We start from the raw sequence: 21636 nt of genomic DNA on the forward strand, positions 1-21636 counted from the left end.
AGCTCGAAGGCGGATACTGTGCCCCCGGTGGCAGTGTTTTGGTGCGGAGCAGAGGGTGGAGCTTTAGAGTAAAAGATACAATAAATAAGTGATTAAATAAATAAATGAATAAATAAATAAATGCGGAAGATGGAGGGGGAGCTGCCCGCCCCTCACGAACGGCTGCCGCCTTTCGCCGCCAGAGGGCGCTGCAGCCCCGCGCGGGGGGAAGGGCTGTGCCTGGCCCCGCCCCCTCCGCCGCCTCTCGCAGCCGCCGCCGGGGCTCCGCGCCGCCGACATGAAGCCGGTAGGAGCCTTCGGGGAGGGCGGGGACGGGGCTGGGCGGGACGGAACGGGACGGGGAAGCGGTGCCCGGGCCCCCCGCTGCCCCCACTGCGGCACCGGGGCGCGCCTGGCTGGGCCGGCACGGCGGCGGCCCGGCCGAGGCTGGGAGGCCTCTGTGCTACCGCGCGGGCTCCTCGGTGCAGGGGAGGGGCGGGAGCTTCCTGTGGTGGCAGCGCCGCCCCTCCGGCCGGGCCGGGCCGGTGCTGCGCGGTCCTGGGACTGCGAGCACGGCGAAGCGGCGGGAGGTAATGCGCGGTGTGCCCCGAGCGGGCAGCGGGCGGTCTCCGGCAGAGCACAGCTTGGGCTCTCGCCTCTCTGAAATGGATCAGAATTGTTCATTACCCTGCGGAGCGTGGGGTCAGAGCTGCAACAGAGAGCAAGTGCTCTGCAGCGTGTTCGGCCCAGGTGCCCTGGGCGGAGAGGGGTCACCGGGAGAGCTCAGCGGGGTCTGAGCTGCCGTGGGGCTGGGATGGCTCTGTCCGTACCTGTTCTGACTGACGGTACCGAGTGTACAGCACAGGGACAAGCGGCAGGGGTGCTTCTGTCTCTTCAGCGCTTTCCCACTAATCAAATCTAAAAAGGTTGAAGGTGAACTAGCAAAAAAATCCTAATTGGAGTGAGCCCGCGATCCAGCCACCTGTCCCCTTACCAAAGGGACACCCATGCCCCCGAACTAGTACAGTGGCCTGTTTTCCCTCGGCAGCTCTTGCCGTCCTGTGCCCATCTGTAGGTAAGCTATGCTGCCTCCATTTCCAGCCTGAACACTCCTGGGACCATCTCTCACTCTTGGCACAGGATGTCTGTGTTCTTCTGTGCTGGGCTTTCCCCGAGTTCTCTTTCTTCATGAACACCGTGGGTCCCTGAGTTTTCTCACCCATGACATGTACGCAGCTTCTGCATCAGGGGGCAGCCTCATCACCTCCCTGCAGTTACTGCTCAGGGAGTTCGGGGCAGGAGGGAGCCAGAGCTCAGCCTGGGGAAGTGTGTTCACAGGACATTTACCTGAGGCTGTGGCCTCCTAACACTGAGTGCTGGGTGAGACCCTAAAGAGAGGAGGCAGTGCTTGGTAACAGTGCACAGAACTGTGCCTTAGAGATTCGTTTATCATACTTTTAGCATTCGTGTGTCAAAAAGTGGCAGATGTAGGGTTTAATAAAAAAGAATTGTCAAGGTTCCTGTGGAACCTCCTTCACAGGTCTTTCTTCCCTCCAAAATTTAACACAGTTGGATCAATTTGGAGCTAACTGGTGGTGCCACTTGAAAGAAACACCTTCTTCAACTCTGACAGAAATATGAACTGAAGAGATCTGAAATGTTGAAGTAAATTTTATGAACTACAAAACTTTACAAGTCAGTTACCTGTGGTTTTCTGTTTTTTTCCTAGAGAAAAAACACAAAACGTGTTCCCAGCTTTCGTAAGTTACTGAGAACTAGTAAAATAAAGCTTGACAACAAATTAAAGAATAAACAGTACAAGCAGCAGAGTGCTGCTAAGAAGTATCGAAAGGAACAAAAGAAGCTAAGGGAGGCTGTCAGAGATGCTATCTCTAGAAAACCTTTTCCTTTGGAAGAATGCAAGAAAAAACAAGTTGGTAAGTGTTTACTTGGTTATTTTTGTAAGCAAAAAGGAGTCCTGCTCCTTCATGTTGTGAAATTATGTATCAAGAAAACAGTGTTACATTTTCTGTGTACAAATAACTGCTGTTCTTGTTTAAAGAAAAGGAGAGTTTTGAAAAGCATAATATGTAGCCATTCTGGCAACAAGATCTGACCATTGTAGATGGTAGAAGCCTGTTTGCTTTAATTATTATTCGATGTCACAAAAAAGGGGGCAGTTTTCTGGAGTAACAGAAGACTGCTTGAAAGTTGGTGAGCTTAAGGTTGAAGTAAGGTGTAAAATGGTCTCAAAAATTAGCTTTTCAAGTTTGAGTATACATACAGAATCTTAATCAGTACGTGTCTTCTAAACCAGGTAAAAAATGGGAAGAAGAGGAAGAAGAAGCACTTCCACTGGACATGATGGATGAAGATGACTTAAAATTAATGGAGGATTTGGCTCAGAATGCATCCTTTTTAACCAGAGATCTCTCTTCTAAGTGAGTGTTGTTGTGATGTCTACTTCTCATACTAATTTAGCTTTGTATGGTTAATGTGTAATTAATAAGGAATGTAATACATACATCAGGTCACTTTCAGTCTGGTGTTTCTTTACAGTTACAGTTTCATGTTTCCTTAATCTGTCAGTACATTCAGTATTAATGTGTTGGTAGGTACATTCACCTGCTCTGCTTGACCTTCAGGGTACTGTTTCTGCACAGTGTTTCTGCCCATGAAGTTCCTGGCTGTGAGATGAGCAGCATTCTTCAACTGGAAGAAATGCTTGAAGAAAGGCCAGAGCTTTGAATCTGTCAGGTGTCCGTAGTTGGAACTCTGTCCCTTGCATGAACAAAACGAGTGTTATAAGACAGACCATGTGGCTTCAACAGTGTGGTTCTTGGAATCACAGAGTTGTTTGGGTTGGAGGGCACCTTAAAGATCATCTAGTTCCAAGCCCCTGCATGGGCAGGGACACTTTTCATTAGATCAGGTTGCTCAAGGGCCCCTGCAGACTGGCCTTTAACAGGGATGCTCCAGGGAGGGAGCATCCACAGCTTCTCTGGGCAGCTTGATCAGTGTTTCACCACCTTGTCAAGAAAGAATTTTTTCCTAATATCTAACCTAGATCTTCCCTCTTCAAATTTTAAACCATTACCCCTTGTCCTCTCACTACACACCCATGCAAAAAATCCTACCCCAGCTTTCTTGTAGCCCCCCATTCAGATACTAGAAAGCCACTATAAGGTTTTTTATCCCTGGCTTTTAGATTTTAATAAGATGAATGGATTAACACACTTCACAGTATGCCTGAAGTATAAGTGGATACACCATTTAATCAATTTTTTTTTGTAAATTCAGAATCAGTGCAAGCATTTTCACATGCATATATATGTGTGTTTACATTCATACGCCAACATCTCAAAATTCACGAAATTGTCTGACCTGTCAGATTAACAAAATCTCATTTTGTCTTTGCTCATTTCACATTTAGTTTCCCATATGGAGGAGATGGGAAGCACTGTACTGTCCTGTATTCAAAGATCCTGTACAGATCCACATTAACATAGTCTGATTGAGTGGGACTGGTGCAGTGAATGGTGAGCACACTCAAACATTCCACTTAAGATCAGATTTTTTTTAATTTTTCTGTGTGCAGACACTTAATCCAGCTAGTACACTGTCATACAAGGTTCATGTCTAATCAAATGGCTAATTGATTTAGCTTGCCTTTTATTTTTTAGTGAACCTGTTCATATCAAAAAACGAAAATATGAAAGTGTGATTGACAAATATGAGAAGGTGCCAAGGCGTATGCAGACTGAACCACAAAAAGAACTCATCCATCTGCTCCCCATCAAAGACAAAAGTGGCATTATTCCCCAAACTATGGAAAAGCCTGGTAAGACAAAGATTCCAGAATCAGTATAATAGCCAAGTTGTGTATAATTCATTCTTTTAAAGTCCTACATTGTTTATTACGTGCTTGACACTAGACACTCTATTTTTGCAGTTCTCGGTGTTGCACAGGATGAAGAGGAGGAAACAGAAGAAATGGAGGAAGCAGAGGGTAATAAAACACCATGGGGTTTTTTTTTTGTTTGTTTGTTTTCTCGTATCACTGACATATCTGAAGAGTATTTTTCTGTTCCCTAAGGAAGTTTGTAGTTGAAGAGTATTTTGCTTAGAGTGGTTTTGAATATGTTTATTACCATGTTGCCCCCAAAGCATAAGAGTGAAAGAGAACTTGCTTTCTTACATGTTTGGAGCCAGGACCTGAGGAACAGCTGGCTTTGGAAACTGTTTTGAAATACAGTTCAGGACAAAGACTTCTATAGGGTTTTGAGTGTCCATCTTTGAAATTTTTTAATGAAAACATCAGAATACAAAGAAATGTAGATTTCAGTCTGCAGCATGCTGTCCAGTTAAGAATCATATTCCAGTAATGGTTACAATTGTAAATCTGCCACTCCTGGGACATTATTCTCTAAATAAAACCTGCAGATAAAACCTAAAGATGAGGAAGTACATACTTGTAGCAAAATAATACTCAGAAAGTGCAAATAAAACAATTGTATTTTTTTAAAAAAGTGATGGGTGAATAATTTGCTGCAAATTTCAGAGCATTAGGGTCATATGTTGAGGCTTCATGTTCCCAAGGTACCTAAGGAATAGTATTTGCAGATTCAAAAAACATTTGTTCCATTTCTTTTGCTAGCATTAAGATTTTAGAGTGAAGCAAAAATTAATTTCTGGGTTGATATAAGCTCTAGCAAGGTCATTATTAAAGCTTCTTTTACTGTGGAACTTCATGTGTTACTCCAGTGTGGTGTTACCAAAGTACCCATCTGAAATGCAGTGTCTAGAACTGTAATTTGCAATATGGGATTTGTTAAGTGATTTTCTTAGTGACCCTCCTTTCTGACTCACACCTTGTTCTAGACTTTGATGAAGAACCCCTGCCTGTTCTCTCCCCTGAGGAAATGGCTGCTCAAAGGAGACAAAAGCTGCAGGAAAGAAAGATGCACATAGCTAACTTAGCATCAGCCATTCTGTGTGAGCCAGACAACAATGTAGGTAGTGATTACTTAATATCCATGTATGTGTGCCTGTGTTGTGCTGTAAGTCAATAAATTAAGAGCTGAGGTGACCAAACATTGGCAAAAGCAGAAAAGTGAGTATAAAAATATGTGTGTTGTATCACTTCTTGGGGGGGGGGCAAGTAGTGAAACTGCTGCCATAGGTTGGCACAAAGAATTTGAATCAGATGAGGATCCAGATGACTGTGTTTGCTCTGTCCAGTTATAATTTGTCCCTCTGAATACTTGGGGGTTTACTAATAATACTGTCTGCTATATTTCTTGTTCATACTACCTTCCTCATTAAGCATGGGTCTTATTTAGGTTTTGATTTCAGGGTTGTATCTCATAGTTCTCAATATTTCATGTTATGCCAGTAGTTTGTTATATTTCTCTGCAACCCTGAAATAGCAGGGTAGTTTGAATGATCCCATGATAAAGATTTTTCTGGGCTGTCCAGCATTTCTTGGCTCTTTATAAGCAGTGTTAGGTAGAGTCTGTGTAACTGATGAGTTAGGTTTTTTTCTCTTTCTAGTATTTAAAAATGAGGCATGTTGCATGTGGCCAACTTTTGCTGAAATTTACATTGTGCTTGTACATTGGTTTATGGGTGATCTTCATCTGACTTCATCTGCCTCTCAATCAGATTAAAAAGCTGAAGGAGCTAAGGGCTATGCTGATGGAACAGGATCCTAATGTGGCTGTGATTGTTCGGAAGCTGGTCATGGTTTCTTTGATGGAGATATTCAAAGATATTGCTCCTTCCTACAAAATTCGTCCTCTGACTGAAGCAGAAAAGGCTACCAAGGTAAAATACCAAATGTATTTGTACTGTATTGTGAGAAGTGCAGTATTTTTTAATTTATGCAAAATATGAATACTGATTTGATTTAAATGAATTTAGTTTTGAGTGAAGGGTGACAAAAACACAAGTGCTTATGGAAATTTTGAAACTGTAGCACTTTCAGGACCAGAGGGCTGTGTTTTAAACCCTTAATTCTTACGTACTTCCTTCAATAAGTAGGTAACATGCTGGTGGTAATGAAGGGGGAAAAATAGTATATGAAAGTAGCATACCAAACCTGCATGACTTTCATCATGACCCTGGGCATAAGAGGGTGTTGTGTGTCACAGGGGATCTGAAGGGAGGCAAAGCAAATTAGACAACATGGTCACCTAACTGGCAGAGATTTCTATGGAATGTGTTCAATAATTTGCTGAACAAATACAGAATAATTTGTTTTCTTGACCTGGTTTTTAACCAATTCTTTAAAAAGTCTCTTGAGTATTGAGTCATGGCTTTTAAGCAGCATCTAGTTACAAATTTAACTTCAGTACCTATAAATGGAATCAGCCTACCTGGGAAAGGCTCTTTGAGCACAAGAATATATAGAGAATTGCATAGAAATGTTTTCCTTTTAATACATTTCTAGGAATGTCTAGAAGAAAAAACAATTTCAGTATCTCATAATTAGTTTTAAACCTTTAGGTTCTGGATAATTTTGCTCTTCAAAGCAAATTTCATGTGTAATATGTTTACAGGTTAAAAAAGAAACCCAGAAACTGAGAGAATTTGAAGAAGGCCTTGTGAGCCAGTATAAATTTTACTTGGAAAATCTGGAACAAACAATTAAAGGTACAGTCAACACTTTCCTTTGTTTGTAGTAAATGCAAAATTGTCTGCAGAATCACATTTAACCTCCTCTGATTGACTGCTAACTGCTGACTTTTCTGCAAGTGCTGTTTCATATAAAGGTGTGGGAGAATGCCTGCAGTAACTAAAAATATAAATATTTAGGAGCTTCCCTACATTCTGAACAGTAATCACTAAAACCAGTATTTTGTGCAGATTGGAAACAGAGGAAGCTGAAGAAAAGCAATGTCATCTCATTAAAAGCATATAAGGGTCTAGCAGAGATTGCAGTGAAGTGTTTGTGTGAGCTACTTGTGGCCCTACCCCACTTCAACTTCCACAACAACATTATTGTTCTCATTGTTCCACTCATGAATGATACATCAAAAATGGTAAGTGATTTCCTGATTAGGGAAAGAGTTCTTACTTTGCATAAAAAGAAATCTCTTTCTGATCTTCGTTCCAAAATATCCAGATATATTGTGGCCATATCTTTTGGCTCTTTTACAGGCTGTGTCCACTTTCTAATTAGTCAGTACCTTTGGTATTACCTCTTAGCTGTTGTGGTAGACTTGGCTTTACTGAAGATTTTGTTTGAATTCACTTTTCAGATTTCTGAACTGTGCTTTGAGGCAGTTAAGAAGCTCTTCAAACAAGACAAGTTGGGCTATGCTTCACTCGGTGTCGTTAAGGTCATTTCTGGCCTTGTGAGGGGTAGGAATTACAATGTTAGACCTGAGGTAAGAGTCCTTCTGTTGTACTACACAATTTGCTTTTTTCAATGGTTTAAAATAATCTAGACCTTCAAGTTAAGAGTAGCTGCTGGCTACAGACAAGCAGAATCTCCTCACTCTGTCAAAACACTGGCAAATTAGGGGTGAGCTGAGCCAGAGGGTTAGAGAGATACAGGGAAGGAGACTGGAAAGGAGATCAGTGCTTGAAAGAAACATGGCTTAAGTCAGGCAGGGAACCTTGAAGTGAGAGAGGCAAATGGGATAATGAATGGAAATTGACAGGAAGGAACTGGGGGCACGGGTGAAAGATACAGATATGAAGGAACAGGACAGGAGGAGAGTAAACTTTTGACAAGCAAAGACCACCAGCCTGAATGGAATTCATACCCTCTCTGTTCCTCTGTTGTGGATCATCTTTCATTTTATTTATGTTATTTTATAATAGGTCTTAAAAGTATTTCTTCACTTAAGAATTAAGGAAGTAGAATTACAAAAGGATTCCGAAGATATTGCACCAAAGAAGAAGTTCATGACTTACAAAGAGAAAAGAAAAAATCTTTCAAGAATGCAAAGAAAGGTATGAGGAGTGCTTTCTCATGCTTTCCTTCAGTGACTTTATGTAGCAATTTGTTCTTCAACATTTCTCCTGTTGCCATTGTTAACTCTCAGCATTGGTGATTAGTGTTTGGTTGGACTTGTATATTTATTAGGTTCTACAGGGAATTTGATTATCTTCCTAATGTTTTTATCTTTCTGGTGTTGGTAATGGATTGGTTGTTTCTGATAGGAAGGAATATATCCAGGTTTGGTGCCTTGTAGAATCACAGGAGGACTTTAGCAGCTCACCAGACATAGAAAAATTTTCTCTCTGGGTTTCTTTGGAACCTGGATATCTAGGCTGGTTGGAAACATGGCACTTGTCTTAATATGAACTGTATGTTTTCAGTGGAAGAAAGCAGAAGAGAAACTGGAACGAGAACTCTTGGAAGCTGAAGCTTCAGAAAGTAAAGAAAAAAAGCTGAAACTGGTAAGTAATGTATTGATTATTTTCTTATTTTTGTAAAGAAGCAGCTCCTAACCCTTTTGTAACCAAGTGTCTCCCCTCCATCCCTACCTGTTAGCTTTCCACACCTCTAGATAATGTTGGTGGCTTACAAACATTTTGCCAGTGCAGAGGTCTAGGTTTTAGTGAACCAAGCCCTCTCAGTTTACCCAGAAAAACCAAATTATCCATTCCTATTTCCTTCTATTCCCCACACAGGAAGGGATTTATGTCCATGGACATATGCCTTTCAGGTGCCCCATTCCTGTTTCATATGACTCAGTAATGGTTGTTACCAGCCTCTTACCTTTACCTTCAGGCAAAGGAGGTGTGGCTGACATGGAGTGAGGGGAAGTGAGGCTGTTCAGCTAGGTGAGGGTGAGGGGACAGAGTAAAGGGCAGGAGAGCAGGATTTGAGCTTTTCAGCATAAGAGCAGCAGAGATGGCAGTGCCAGGGCTGGTTTGGAAGGCCTGAGGGCAGGCTTGGACAGACAGAAGCACTGTCAATTGAGTTTAAGTGAAGTAGAAATGTCTGATTTCCATGCTTAATTATTTTATTTTGTTTTCTTTCCTTCAGCACACAGAGACCTTGAATATTGTATTTGTAACTTACTTTAGAATCTTGAAGAAAGCTCAGAAGTCTCCACTTTTGCCATCTGTACTAGAAGGTCTTGCAAAGTAAGAACTAAGTCCATCTTCTTTTATGTATATTAGAAAAGACATAAAGCACTGAAGGGATTTTTGTCTTTGAAAGGGATTTTATAAGCAGCAAGAGAAGACTGCCCATACAAATTTGTTGAACTTCTGTTTCACTATTGAAGTTTTCACCTACTTGTAAAAGCATTTCAAAGTGATTGAAGTTTCCCATGATAGAATTGATGTGATGCAAACCCATCAGGGTGTGATGTGATTCCACTGTTTTGTCTGATTACTTCCTGAAGGACATGAGCATGTTTCTTATGCTACAGGGAAGCTGTGAGTAGCAGTTAGGGGCTGAATCATCCATCTTTATGGAGATAATAGGTGTGTGATTTAGCTGGTTTAAGTTGAGATTTTGGTAATTAAAATGCTTTAAGCTGAGTTTGCAGAATGTCTGTAGTTTCAAAATGAAAATCTCTTTGATTCAAGGTTTGCTCATCTCATAAATGTGGAATTTTTTGATGACCTGTTGATTGTTCTTCATTCTCTTATTACATCTGGGGTAAGTTGTGCTTACTTTTATTACAGTTTTCTTGAAATTTTGTTGCTTTATGTACTTAATCAGTTTTGTATTCTTAGGGCTTAAGCTATCGAGAGAATCTTCATTGCATTCTCAGTGCTTTTCATATACTCTCTGGTCAAGGTAAGAGATCTTTAAAAGCAGACTTTGTTTAATACTGTCTGATAAATTAATGGAGTAAATGTGTTTATTTGGGATTATGTTAATAGGTGATGTTCTTAACATTGATCCGATGAAATTCTACACACATCTTTACAAGACACTGTTCAGCTTACATGCAGGTAACACCAAATTCTTATTTTCCATGTTTACCCAGATAATGTTTATTACTATTGGTATCATGGCCTTAATATACTGTTAATAAACTGTAGATGTTTTAAGGTATCTGAGTTCTGAAAAGATTACTGTCTCTTTTGATCTACTTTTTTTTTTGTCATTCCACTACTGCAAAACAAATACAAAAGTATTATTGCAATACATGGTAACAGATTTTAATCATGTTATGTGATTAGAAAATGCCAAGTAGGTGATCTTGGATAAGCATTTATCCCGTCCTCAGTTTTTTTTACTTTCTTGTGATTGTTCTTCCAGTGGCAGTTTAAAAATTCTTTTATTTTTTACCTAATTCTTTTTCTAATAGAGAAAAATATCTCCTTTTCTAAAATAACTTTAAAAATTATTTCTATTTCAGTTTTTAAAAATACCTGGTTTATGTTTATGATTTTTATAATTCTGATGCTCTAATTTTCTAATTAAATTTTCTCATAATGCTGAGAAGCTGAACCGGTTATGAAAAAAGACTTTAAAAAGTTTGAAATTGACATAACTTTAATTAGCTTCATAATTTGGTATTCACTGAGTAGGAAAGACTGAGAAAAGACATTCTATGATTCTAGATGGCTAAAAGAGCAAATCTTTGTACCATTTAACAATTTATAAAAGGTGATGTAACAAGTGCACTTACAGTTTAGCATTGTTTCTAATGTGTAGACATATTCAGTGGAACAGACATTTTCTTAGGAGCACAGAAACAGTGATTTTTTCTGGTTTTCTGTTGAAACTTGGACTATTTTTACCAAAGAAGAATGGATATGTCAGTATGGTGTTAGTGCTGTTTGAACACTTACCTTTTATGCTGTTTCTCACGTTCTGGTAGTGGTATAATGCTTAGCTGCATTTTCCTCAAAATGTTTTTTTTAATCTTTGTATGAAATTCTGCTTTTGAGGTCGTACCAATGATGATATAGGGATTGTGCTCCAGTGCATGGATGTCATGTTTGCCAAGAGGAGAAAGCAAGTTTCACAGCAACGAGCTCTTGCTTTCCTAAAGCGACTTTCCACACTTGCTCTTCATGTACTTCCAAACTCCAGTGTTGGGATCTTGGCAACAAATAGGATATTAATGCAAGTAAGTTTTATTTGTTCAAATTTTTAGCTCACTGGTTAAATCATACTGATTTTTTTGACAAATTGATTTTATGCAAAATATTTTGAAGCATCTTAAGCAAGAATGATGTAAACAGAGTATCCTTAAACACTGCTGATACTGAAAAACAGGGAATGAATCCTGAACATAACCATGTTATAATTTGATGTGTAATATAAAGAACTCAGTTCTTGGTTTGGTTTTTTTTTTGCGTGTGTGTGTTTTGCAGACATTCCCAAAGATGGATCTCTTACTAGACAATGAATCTCAAGGCAGTGGAGTTTATCTCCCAGAATTAGATGAACCAGAGCATTGCAATGCTCAGAACACAGCTCTGTGGGAGCTGCATTTACTACAGGTTAGTGAGTAGCTGAGTGATTTGAAAAGCAAGAGTCAACAGTAAATACCTGCTAAATGTTTATATATTTTACAAAAATAGAGGGCAGAGGTCTTCAGGCTTATCAGTCAAATCTGGCCCACATTTCATACAGAGGATGAGCAGCACAGTGGTGTAGAGAACGAATGAGCTCAAACCAGGATGTTTCTTGTTGTGTATGTTAATACCAGAAAGGATCTTATTGCAGGTTTTTTAATAAAGACTCCTTGAAAGGCTTTTTCAGTCCGTTAAGTTCTCTTGCAGTCCAGCCCTTCTTTGGGGAGCAAAGACAATTTGATCTGTCATTCCAGCCATGGTTTAGAGTCTGGGGCTTGAGGAGGGCTTCCTGCCTTCTGGGAGTAGGAATTAGACTAAATGTGGTGAGTTATGCTCACAGCATGACATACTACACAGTAAATTTATGACTGGGTGTTCTCATTTTCTTAACTTCTGGAAACTGACTGATTTTGGGCTGTTCAGTTTCTCTTTCAAAAGCAAAAGCAGATCTTTCAATGTAATTGAAATAGAAATTCATAGATGAAAACATTATCCGCTATCCCTCAGTCAACTGCCTTCTTTTGTCCTTTTTTTCAGAGACACTATCATCCAACAGTGCAGAAATTTGCAACTCACCTTATTGCTGGAGCTCCAACTGAAGGCTCAGGAGCTCTTTCACTTGATTTGAGTCAAAGGTGAGTTATCAGAGAGTTCTATTTTTAAATATAGTGCCCTGAAAAGTAGCTGCTGCTCATACTATATTAAAGGAATTCCCATGAAACTGTAAGATACTGTTCTTTAAACTCAGTTGCTTTGTTCTTCTTCTGCCAGTACAGAATGTTTGCTGCTGCTTTTTTTTTTTTTTTTTTTTTTTCTTTTGATTTTGAGGCATGTTGCCAAACTGTGACAAGGATAAAAATGTCAAAGTCCAGTGTGCTCTTTTCCCACGGGAGCAAAATTTCTGCCTCAGCAGCCTTGAATATGAATCAAGATCACTGAACCATGGTTGTCCAGTGTAAACTGGAAACCAAGTTACAGTGTGAGGTCCATAGATCAATAAGCCTAAACTTATGCCTTGTCCAGCCTAGGCATCTAGTTCAGTATCCAGTCTTCAGAAGTAGCTGTGAGCAGGTGCCCCAGGGGAAAACAGGAAGCATGTAAGAGACATGCTCTGAGCAGTGTCCTATCTGACTGGTTTCAGCCCAGTGGGTTTCCTGAACTTGGTAACATTCTGTGTATAGTACCTGTTAATGGAACTGTTCAATGTCCCATGCACCAAAGCATACATTTTGCAAATACAGTGTTGTTTGGTAAGGGTTCCATGACCATTATGAGTTCCATTCATTATGCCAAGACATGCCTTCTTTTGTTTTGGACCTGGTGCCAGCACACATCGTTTCACTGTTCCTGGTTCTTGCTCTGGGAAGTAAAATGAACAGTGTGTGCTAATACATTCTTTGTGTGCCTCACATGACTTGGTAGACCTCTTACCATATTGTGCCTCCCTCTACCATCTCTTCACACTGAGGAGATCTGTCCCAGGTAGGAGCTGTTCCATACTTTTCATCATTGTTGCTGCCTGTTCCTGAACTTAAACCAGTTCAGATATTTCAAGATGAGTAAACTGAAGCCTCAGATACAATATTTGAAATGTAGGTGATCTGTGAATTTATGCACTTATGTAACTATTTGCTGTTCTTGTTTCTTTCCAGCTCCAAACAGCATGAAGGTCACAATCCCTTGACCATCTGTCATAACAAAAATACTCTTTTCCCTAGATGATTGTGGTCAGCCTAGAGCCATTAGTTTTTATGTGATGCTGAGATTGCTTTTCTCTATGTTGTTTTGTTTTCTCCACTAAATTCCATTTGCCATTTTACTGACCATCTCATACAGTCTATCTGCAGTTCTTCACAGACAGCTAGCTCATTCTTGCTGCTGCAAATAACCTGAAACTCTCCAGCTCATTTTTGAGTTTGTTGAAAGACACAGGTCCGGGCACAGATCTTGTGAAGTCCATAGTATCTTCTGATACTAATGAAGAAGCTGATCATAAGACTCCTGTCCTATGTTTCCTTTTAATTGGTTCTTTTCCCATGTCATGAACTACCCTGTTCTCTGATGGCTGCTTAGTTTTCATAAAAGCCTTTGGTAAGGAACTGTTGGCAACTCAGGCAGATTGTATCAGCTAGATAACCTTTATCCACATTTTTTTTTTTACTTTTTCAAATATGTACAGGGCAAGCAGTGGCTGCTTGAAGCACTGGCAAAACAACAGAACAGTTTTCTTGTCTCTCATTTCTTCTTTTCCCCAGCTGAGTAGTTAGACACATTTTACTTGATTTTACTTGGCATTGTTCGCCAGCTTTTGGCTTCCCATCTTTTCCAGGTAATGCTCATTACTCTTAAGTTCTCTTAAAGCATGGTGGAGTGTTTCAGTGGTGTGTGTACACATGGGAGAAGCTGCTCTTGCTTTGGTGGTATATTATTCTAATTCTTTCTTCCATGGTGTGTTTTATTATAGGCCTGCTGTGGAGCTTTTTGAGGCATACAGTATGAGAGGAATGACCTTTAATCCTCCTGTTGCATCAGTAACAGCCAGAAAAAAGGTACCATCTCATCTCTTGATCCTTTTGTAAGCACATGATCTACCACTCTAACCTGTACCTGTGTCTGCTGGCTCACTATACAGTGCCCAGGCATTACCACATTTAGTTCAGTTTCTGTACTTTCTATGCCAAGTATTTTCTTTTTTTCTTTATCTGGCATAAGATAGCACTGACTATAAAGAAAGAAGCTCTCTGCATAGTTCCACTCTCGTAACATCAGTTAATGGAGCAAGATGAATATGGAAGCTACTATTATACTTATCTATTGCACTTTATTGTGCAGATTTCTTGTCCCTTTTCTGTAATGATGAATGTGAATGTTCACAAAGCAGTAGTAAAAAGCCAGCTCTCTTCCCCAGGATGGGAAACTGGCAGGACAGCTGGATTTCCAGGGCCTTTGATTCTGTATGTAGAAGGATAGTGAGCCTCATGAGTGTCAGTTTATAGCTTTAAAGTGTAAGTGTGAAGAGAACAAAGAGCTAAGGCATAAAGAGGAGAAAATGGTGAACACTCTTTAGATCCTTAGCAATGGATGTGTTCCAGAGGTCAGTCTCCATTAAATGTCAGGTGAATGGTGTGGCCTTTTTTCCCCACCCACCCCCCCCATTTTAGAGAAGCAAGTTCTGAAAATGTATTTGCACTTACTTCACTTGCTTATTCTGTCCATTTACAATGACTTCTTGAGGTGCCTGTTCTGTCTGAGTGTTACAGTAGCAGCTCTGACAGAACAAGGCTGAAAACAGCAGATAGGAAAGAGTTTTAGTACTGCTTCAATAAGGATGTGCACAAGCTGTTCAAGGTAGTAGGAGCAAAGGAGGAGGAAGGTAACAGAGAATAAACTGTCCATAAGTGGTTATAATGGACATAACTGGGAAAATTTGGCACCTTGGCTACTCCGTGGCTGTTTGGCTCATTTAACAAATTTTGACACTGCCTGGGTTTTACTCTCTTCTGTCCTGTGTTTCCCTGTGTTCCATGCTTGCATGGTCAGCTCTTCTACCCTGCTGACAGAAGCTCTGAACTGGAGTTTTCTTCCTCTCTCATTCATCCCAGAGCATGTGAAGTACTTGGCTATGTGAGTGTTAAGACTTCAATAGGGAGGTATAAATCATGTGCAGGAGTTTCCCCATCTAAGCAGCAGGAAGGACCGGTGGGCTTCGGGTCTGGCTGCAGCCACAAGGGACTTCATGAGATAGGGTAAGGGCATTCCACTGGTGTCAGCATTACTGCTTTCCCCAGTTGGCTGATTTTTATAAGGTGAGTTGAACAGGAGGCAGTGTGTAAGCTGATTCAGAGCTGGAAGCTGTGGTTGTGTGTAGCAGGTATTCTAAAGCCCAGTTTACAACAAAACAAAAAAATCCTCACCAAGCCCATGAGCTGACAAAGGGCTGCCTGACAGCACTAGGAGCTGGCCAAAGGGAACTACTGAGGCCAGGTCATTGAGCTGCCAGCTGCATGGGTCTGGATGACTGGGGGCATGGGGAACAGAACTGCTAATTTAAGCTATTCAAAGAAAACACATATTGGCCTTGTTTAGTAATTCAACTAATATTTTTAATTTTCAGGATATATTCTCCCAAATGGATTCATTTATAGATGAAGAGCTAAACAAACAGCTTCAGCAGCACATCAGTGAGACTCCTGTTCACAAAACCCTGGATTTTGCTAAACACTTGAAACCATCTTTGTCATGAATGTATCCATCAGTCGTGTTCAGATGGTTTCTTAATTATGGAGAAAGATTGGCTGAAGGAAATTTTCACTCATTATTAAAGGAATTCAAGTTGGCTTTTCTTTGAATATAGAAGCATACAAAAAAAAGGCAACAGCAGTTTTTCACACAGGTCTCTCCACTGAGTTACTGAGCCCATGTTTTTAAGGCTCAGTAACCACAATGAATGGTCACATCTTCAGGAGAGACCCATGTAAAAATTATTTTCAACCATGCATTGTACTATTTCTGTTTATATATTTTCTAATTTTTATAGCATAATATAGACATATGTGTTTCTGAAGAAATCAGTGGGTTGTGTTGATAAGTTAATAAATATTCTGGAAATTTTAATACAATATTCACTTTGATATTTAAGATACCTAGACTTTTGAAGTATATATTGCATTTTTTCTGCTTTTCTTCTGATATCTCCTAAGCATTTATCTTGTTTTAAAATTATTTTGCATTTGGTGGGGTTTTTATTCCCTTTGATGAATCTTGGTATGAGCAAACTGAGGTTTACTGAATTCAAGTTCTGAAATATCATAATGATCAAATGCTCTACAACAGTGTCTTCAGCAAACCATCACTGACAAGGCTACTGGACAAATTCAAAGCAATAATTTAAATTTTTGTTTTTAATCTTTATTCCCCAAATATTAGTTATTGCCTGGTTGGTTTAGATTCCATTTTCAACTAACTGTTGGCTTTGCATAAGTAAAATACATGAAATAACTTTAAAAATGGTATTGGCTTTATATGAATTCCATTCTACAGGGGAGCATGGTGGGCTGTCCCTGCCTGGCAGCTGAAACATTTTGTAGCATTCAGCTGATGTAATAGTGGTACATATTGTAAGAACTGAAAAGCTTTTGTACACATCACTCATTATCCTTAAAATAATCAGAAAAAATTTCTTTGCCTCTAGGGTATTTAGTCCTTTATCCAGATTTATAGTTCTTACATAGCTTTATAAGTAATTTATTCTAATACATAATTTTATTTTTAATCAGATTATTTCACCAAGTTTCAAGTAGTTAAAACATAAATTCACAAACATTTTTTAAATAAACATCTATCAGTGTATTAAAAAATACATACATTATTATGTAGATTACAAAACTGCCTACATAAGGGTGTAGGCAATACATCTGATGTATCTGATGTAATACATGGGGATGGTCACGTATCTGTTTCTGTCTATGTTGCCATTCCCACAGCTTTTGACTTTTTAAGTGTTTACAGCTATGGATGTGATTTAAATTCTTGAAAGGAGGGTATTTGTCAATAATTTTTTCAATTGAGAAAGGTAAAAGCAAAGAGTCAGCATCCTAAACCATTTATTTTTTTTTTTACAACATATACAGATACAATTTAATTAATTCTTCAAGTCAGCAGAGAGAAAATAGTCCAGGAGGAAAAAGTCACTTTTTAAATTGTTCATTTCACATAGTTTTCAAACATTATAAAGACTGGCACATAGCTATGTTGCATTGTCAGAATACTTGGACATGCTGGAAGAGGCAGAGGAAGACAACTGTACAGCTAAGTCTGTCTGAAATATCTTAGATTTTGGAGCAAAATCTATTTACTGCTCTTGATTTTTGTGTCTAATTTGCTAACTCTGCCAAATGTCTATCACTTGAAATTGCAAAATAGTTATCACAGACAGGAAAAAAACCACCACTGTTATTACATGTAGTGGGCTACCCTAAAAGTAAACTGGTTTATAGTGGACTAGTAACAGCTAGTGATGAAAAACAGATGACAGCTGAAGCATTCAGAGAGCTTGAGCAGAACAAACAGTTCAGTTTCAGAAGATGCAGACTCAGCCTTTCACTGAAATGTAAAGCAAGTTCTTTTATAAAGACAAAGCATGAATGTAAGAGAATGTGTGCTTGAAATATTTAGGTATTTCCATGTTAAAGTCTTTAATTCTTGAAAGCACAAGAGTTCTAGAAGCATATGACTTTTCTAAAGATGGGGGTAGGAGATACTTCATTTAGTAATATTTATAGCAATAAAACAATGACTAGGTTTTAAAAATTAAAACTGATGTAGTATTTTTTATTTTTCTAAAAGCTAAACTTAGGTTTAGTAAGATAGAAACAGGAAACCCTTCAGGCAATAGGAAGGATCCTGGTGTGCCCCTGTTCCTGCAAATGGAGTCGCACTGCAATGTGGCCAGGATCCCATACAGTCACATCACTGAAGCAGCACATGCTACACAAGGCAAATACAAGAAAATGGTAGAAAAAGTAACAGTACTTTTAAAATAATCCGGAATAAAACACTTCTGTATTTTTGCCAATAGGCAAAAGAACATGAGATTTCCACCTGTAAACTGTTCAGCATAAGGCCTGCTACCACTCAGAGACTGTATTTCTGGAAGGTGTTGATTATTTACATTCCTTTCTTTCAAACTTTATCCTGGAAGATGGTTTCTGTAAATAATTTTTAATGTAATGAATGTGGTTTCCTAGTTGGTGTTCATGTCCAGCTAAAAGCACAGGAAAGGGATGAAGTTATTTTGTCATTCTTGACACAGGAATGTGTGGACAGGTATTCTAGTAGAAATAAAATGTACAGCTAAGCAGACTAAACTTTCCTATTTACAGAAATAACTCAGCACATGAAATCTGTTTAACTGGGCTTTTACAGTAGTTACAAAAAACCTTGTTTAATGCTTCAAGTAGTGTTGTATTTTCATCATTGGGATACTTGAAACACAAAGGGAAGGATACTGTATTCCTTTTACCCCAGAATGTACCATATTTGACCATCAAAACTTGACCCCAATGTTCTCCAATATCTAAAATTAAAATAAGTTAATATATGTACATTAGCAAGTATTCCTGCCAGGCTACTATGATGCTACAGGTGACATTAAGAATGTTATTCTCAGTGCTGCCAAATACAAGAAAAAACCAAAACCCAAACAGGTGTGGGAAAACACCAATGAAAAGAAAAAATGCTTAGTGATGTTAAAATGCTGCTGTGTTAAAGTAACAGAGAGAATGAAACTAACATTAAAAAAAACAAAACGAAAGAAAAAGTTGTATTAGTTGAACTGTGCAGGAGGTTGGTGTATTTCCCAATAATTCCTAAGTATTCCAAAGCAACCTATGCATACAAACCTATGGGAAAGTTGTCACTAACATTTTACTCAATATCAGTCTTGTATGATGCATGTGCTGCAGGGCAGGGAGGGGCCCATTCGTACAGGGGCTGGCTCTGCAGATAATATTTGTAGTGCAGATTCACAGTCCAGGTGTGAAGTGGCTGAGCTAGGAGGTGGTTGGGCGTGGGTTTTTTTTATTATTATTATTTTTTTATTTTTTAATTGTATCATGATTGCTTTGAGATAAGATAGCTGGAAGTGCATGGTCTCTGGGAGGATACACCCTGGGGAAATCTGACTGTGTCTGGTTATTTTCCCTGGAAGCTGGAAATGACCTCAAGAGGGCACTTTTTGCTTTGGTAATGACTACTTATAAAAGTATTCCCCGTAGTGAACGACTTCACAGCTTCTGGTTAAAAAAGTGTGTTCTGTCGTCTTGTTTATATGCCAAATTTTGCTTTCCTGTATTTTCTAATAATTAGAGGGGGATGTTGGTTGTCACAGAACTAGTCTGTAACTTCTTTCCCTCTCATCCTTGCACTGCCAGAAGTAAAACTCCTCTTAGTTATTCTGCTGTTTTACTCTTTGCTTCTCTCTTAGCAGCAGCAGCATTTTGTGTGCTAAAGCTGATGTGGAAAAACTGAGTGCATGAATCACCCCCATATTCTTGAGTTAGTCACAAGTAATTGAAATGCTTTGTTCAGGGGTTGCTGTAGGAGATAAAACATGTGCAGAGAAATTTATTCACCACACAGACAATTCTTGTGGGAAATCAAAGGGATGACTGACTTCAGCAGCTGTTTCATTTGTACCTCTGTAGTTGGTATGGATTATTTTAACTAAGAACATGAGTAACTCCCATAGAGGAAAAAAGAGACAACCACAACTAAGTATCAAAAGATGAATTCAGCAAACAGACCTTTACAATGGTGTTTCTATATAAAAAAAAATTCAAGAATTAGTGTTCTTTATACTTTCTGGGTTTAATAGACATGTAAAAAGACATTTCCTGACTATGGAAAAATGTACTTTAAATTCAAAATTTTGAAATTCTAATTACATTTATCAATGCATTGTTATAAGTATTGGTCAATTGGGGTATTACACATTTTGTGCTGAAAAGAAACAACCAGAAATGTTCAAACAATTCTTCCTCTAAATCTAGGAAGAGGTAAAAATTCTGCATTTTCTAAAAAGTAGCATATGATAAATATATTATACAGTGGCAGGTACTTTGGAACATGGTAATAAATATTCTTTAAACACAAACCTAGAATTTATAAGAAGAAAATGTTGTTCCTTGTCAAAGTATCACTACCAGTTAGGTGCATTTTAGCTATTGTACATTATTTTGTTAAAGTAGATAAACCATAAATAATTCGAGCATTTTGTGCATAGTCACCAAAGTAAACAGATCTGCAAAGGAAGTTACAGTATATTTAAATCTCTTTACAATCACTTAACACAGTGTTTAACAGAATCTTAAAGTAAAAGTGCATTATTTTAATATAATACACATGAAAGAACAATCTGGTTCTCTACCTTCAGTTTCCCTAGAGGTAACGATCTAAAATTATCTCTTGTTTAAAAAGAAAAGGGCAATGACACATGATTGCTTACAACACATAGTCCAAGGAAACTTCTTCATCTGCCTATCAAGGATCTGCAGATGTGAAGATAGGGTGAGAGGAGAATCTTCTGACAGCTGGCAGGCATCTTTCCAATCTACGACATCCTGTTTAGGATTCCCAGATTCTGAATGTTAATCCAGTAGCATTGTCTGGATTAAGCATCCTTTAGCACAGGGCACACAACTGCTGACCAGTTCAGATGGCAGCAGGTTCCTGCAAAGGCATTGCAGAAGGATTCAGTTGTATCAGTTCCAGTTTTCAAAGAAATGAAGGAATAAATGGAGAAGGAATGTGAATAGGGTATTTTCTTAATTTATTTTGCTTTTCTTAATTCAGATTGTTTTGATGATTTAGGGTTTTTACAATAGCCTAGGTATCACATTTGTGCATATTTGAAATATTCTGCAAATAAAAATATTATTTGAATTGTTAATTTAATGATTTTGCAGTAGTGTGGCAATGCATGTCAACTAATGCTTTAATAACAAGATGCACGTGGAAAGAAAACTGTAATCTTACACTGGCCATGTGTTAGATGGGATTCACAACAGTGAGAGAGATTTCTTCATTTACCATGAGCTGTGACTTCATGTGACACCTCAGTGCTGTAGCAGCACTGTGCAAATACCTGGTTAATGTGCCTCAGTGAGCATGGCAGATGGGCACAGTACATAGTGCATGAATTATCTCTGTGTGAACAGGACAGTGATATGTGTATCATTTTTTGGCTTAAGTCAAGCAGGATGAAAGAAATGGAAGAGACACAGAAAGGACAATAAAAATGTTTAAAAATTTCTGGCAGAATTGCTAGAGAGAAACTAACAAACTATAAACATATTTTATATATAAACATATAAATAAATATAAATAAATAAATATATAAATAAATATAAATAAATAAATATATAAATATATAAACATATAGGAGGTTCAAGTTGAATATTCGAAAAAATTTTTTTCCTGTAAGGGTGACAGAGCCCTGGAACAGGCTGCCCAGGGGGGTCGTGGAGTCTCCTTCACTGGAGACATTCAAAACCCGTCTGGACACGTTCCTATGCGAAGTGCTCTAGGTGGCCCTGCTCTGGCAGGGGGGGTTGGACTAGATGATCTTTCGAGGTCCCTTCTAACCCCTAGGAT

At 38.8% G+C, this 21636-nt stretch overlaps 2 protein-coding genes across 2 annotated transcripts in view; one reads left to right on the forward strand and one right to left on the reverse strand.

The window, feature by feature from the left end:
* Positions 1-211: 211 nt before the first annotated feature.
* Positions 212-17240, forward strand: NOC3L (NOC3 like DNA replication regulator). The gene is made up of 21 exons (XM_030452951.1): positions 212-286; positions 1709-1916; positions 2297-2420; positions 3663-3820; positions 3932-3988; positions 4861-4991; positions 5644-5805; positions 6540-6633; positions 6847-7022; positions 7242-7370; positions 7810-7941; positions 8311-8391; positions 8984-9084; positions 9535-9607; positions 9685-9748; positions 9835-9906; positions 10852-11033; positions 11281-11409; positions 12022-12119; positions 13949-14033; positions 15599-17240. Exons 1-21 carry the CDS (start codon positions 278-280, stop codon positions 15725-15727), a joined length of 2394 nt encoding a protein of 797 aa, XP_030308811.1. The 5' UTR covers positions 212-277; the 3' UTR covers positions 15728-17240.
* Positions 17241-18455: 1215 nt separating this feature from the next.
* PLCE1 (phospholipase C epsilon 1) overlaps positions 18456-21636 on the reverse strand; it is a 124844-nt gene continuing 121663 nt past the window's right edge. The window contains 1 exon segment of the mRNA XM_030452952.1: positions 18456-20712. The gene's annotated coding sequence lies outside the window, so the exon portion shown is untranslated.

The sequence above is a fragment of the Calypte anna genome, chromosome 6 (genome assembly GCF_003957555.1).
Source record: "Calypte anna isolate BGI_N300 chromosome 6, bCalAnn1_v1.p, whole genome shotgun sequence".
Classification (NCBI taxonomy): domain Eukaryota; kingdom Metazoa; phylum Chordata; class Aves; order Apodiformes; family Trochilidae; genus Calypte; species Calypte anna.

Coding starts and splice junctions, on each gene's coding strand:
- NOC3L (XM_030452951.1), top strand. Junction 9,085..9,534: donor GTACTAGAAGGTCTTGCAAA/GTAAGAACTAAG, acceptor CTTTGATTCAAG/GTTTGCTCATCTCATAAATG. Junction 9,749..9,834: donor TCATATACTCTCTGGTCAAG/GTAAGAGATCTT, acceptor TTATGTTAATAG/GTGATGTTCTTAACATTGAT.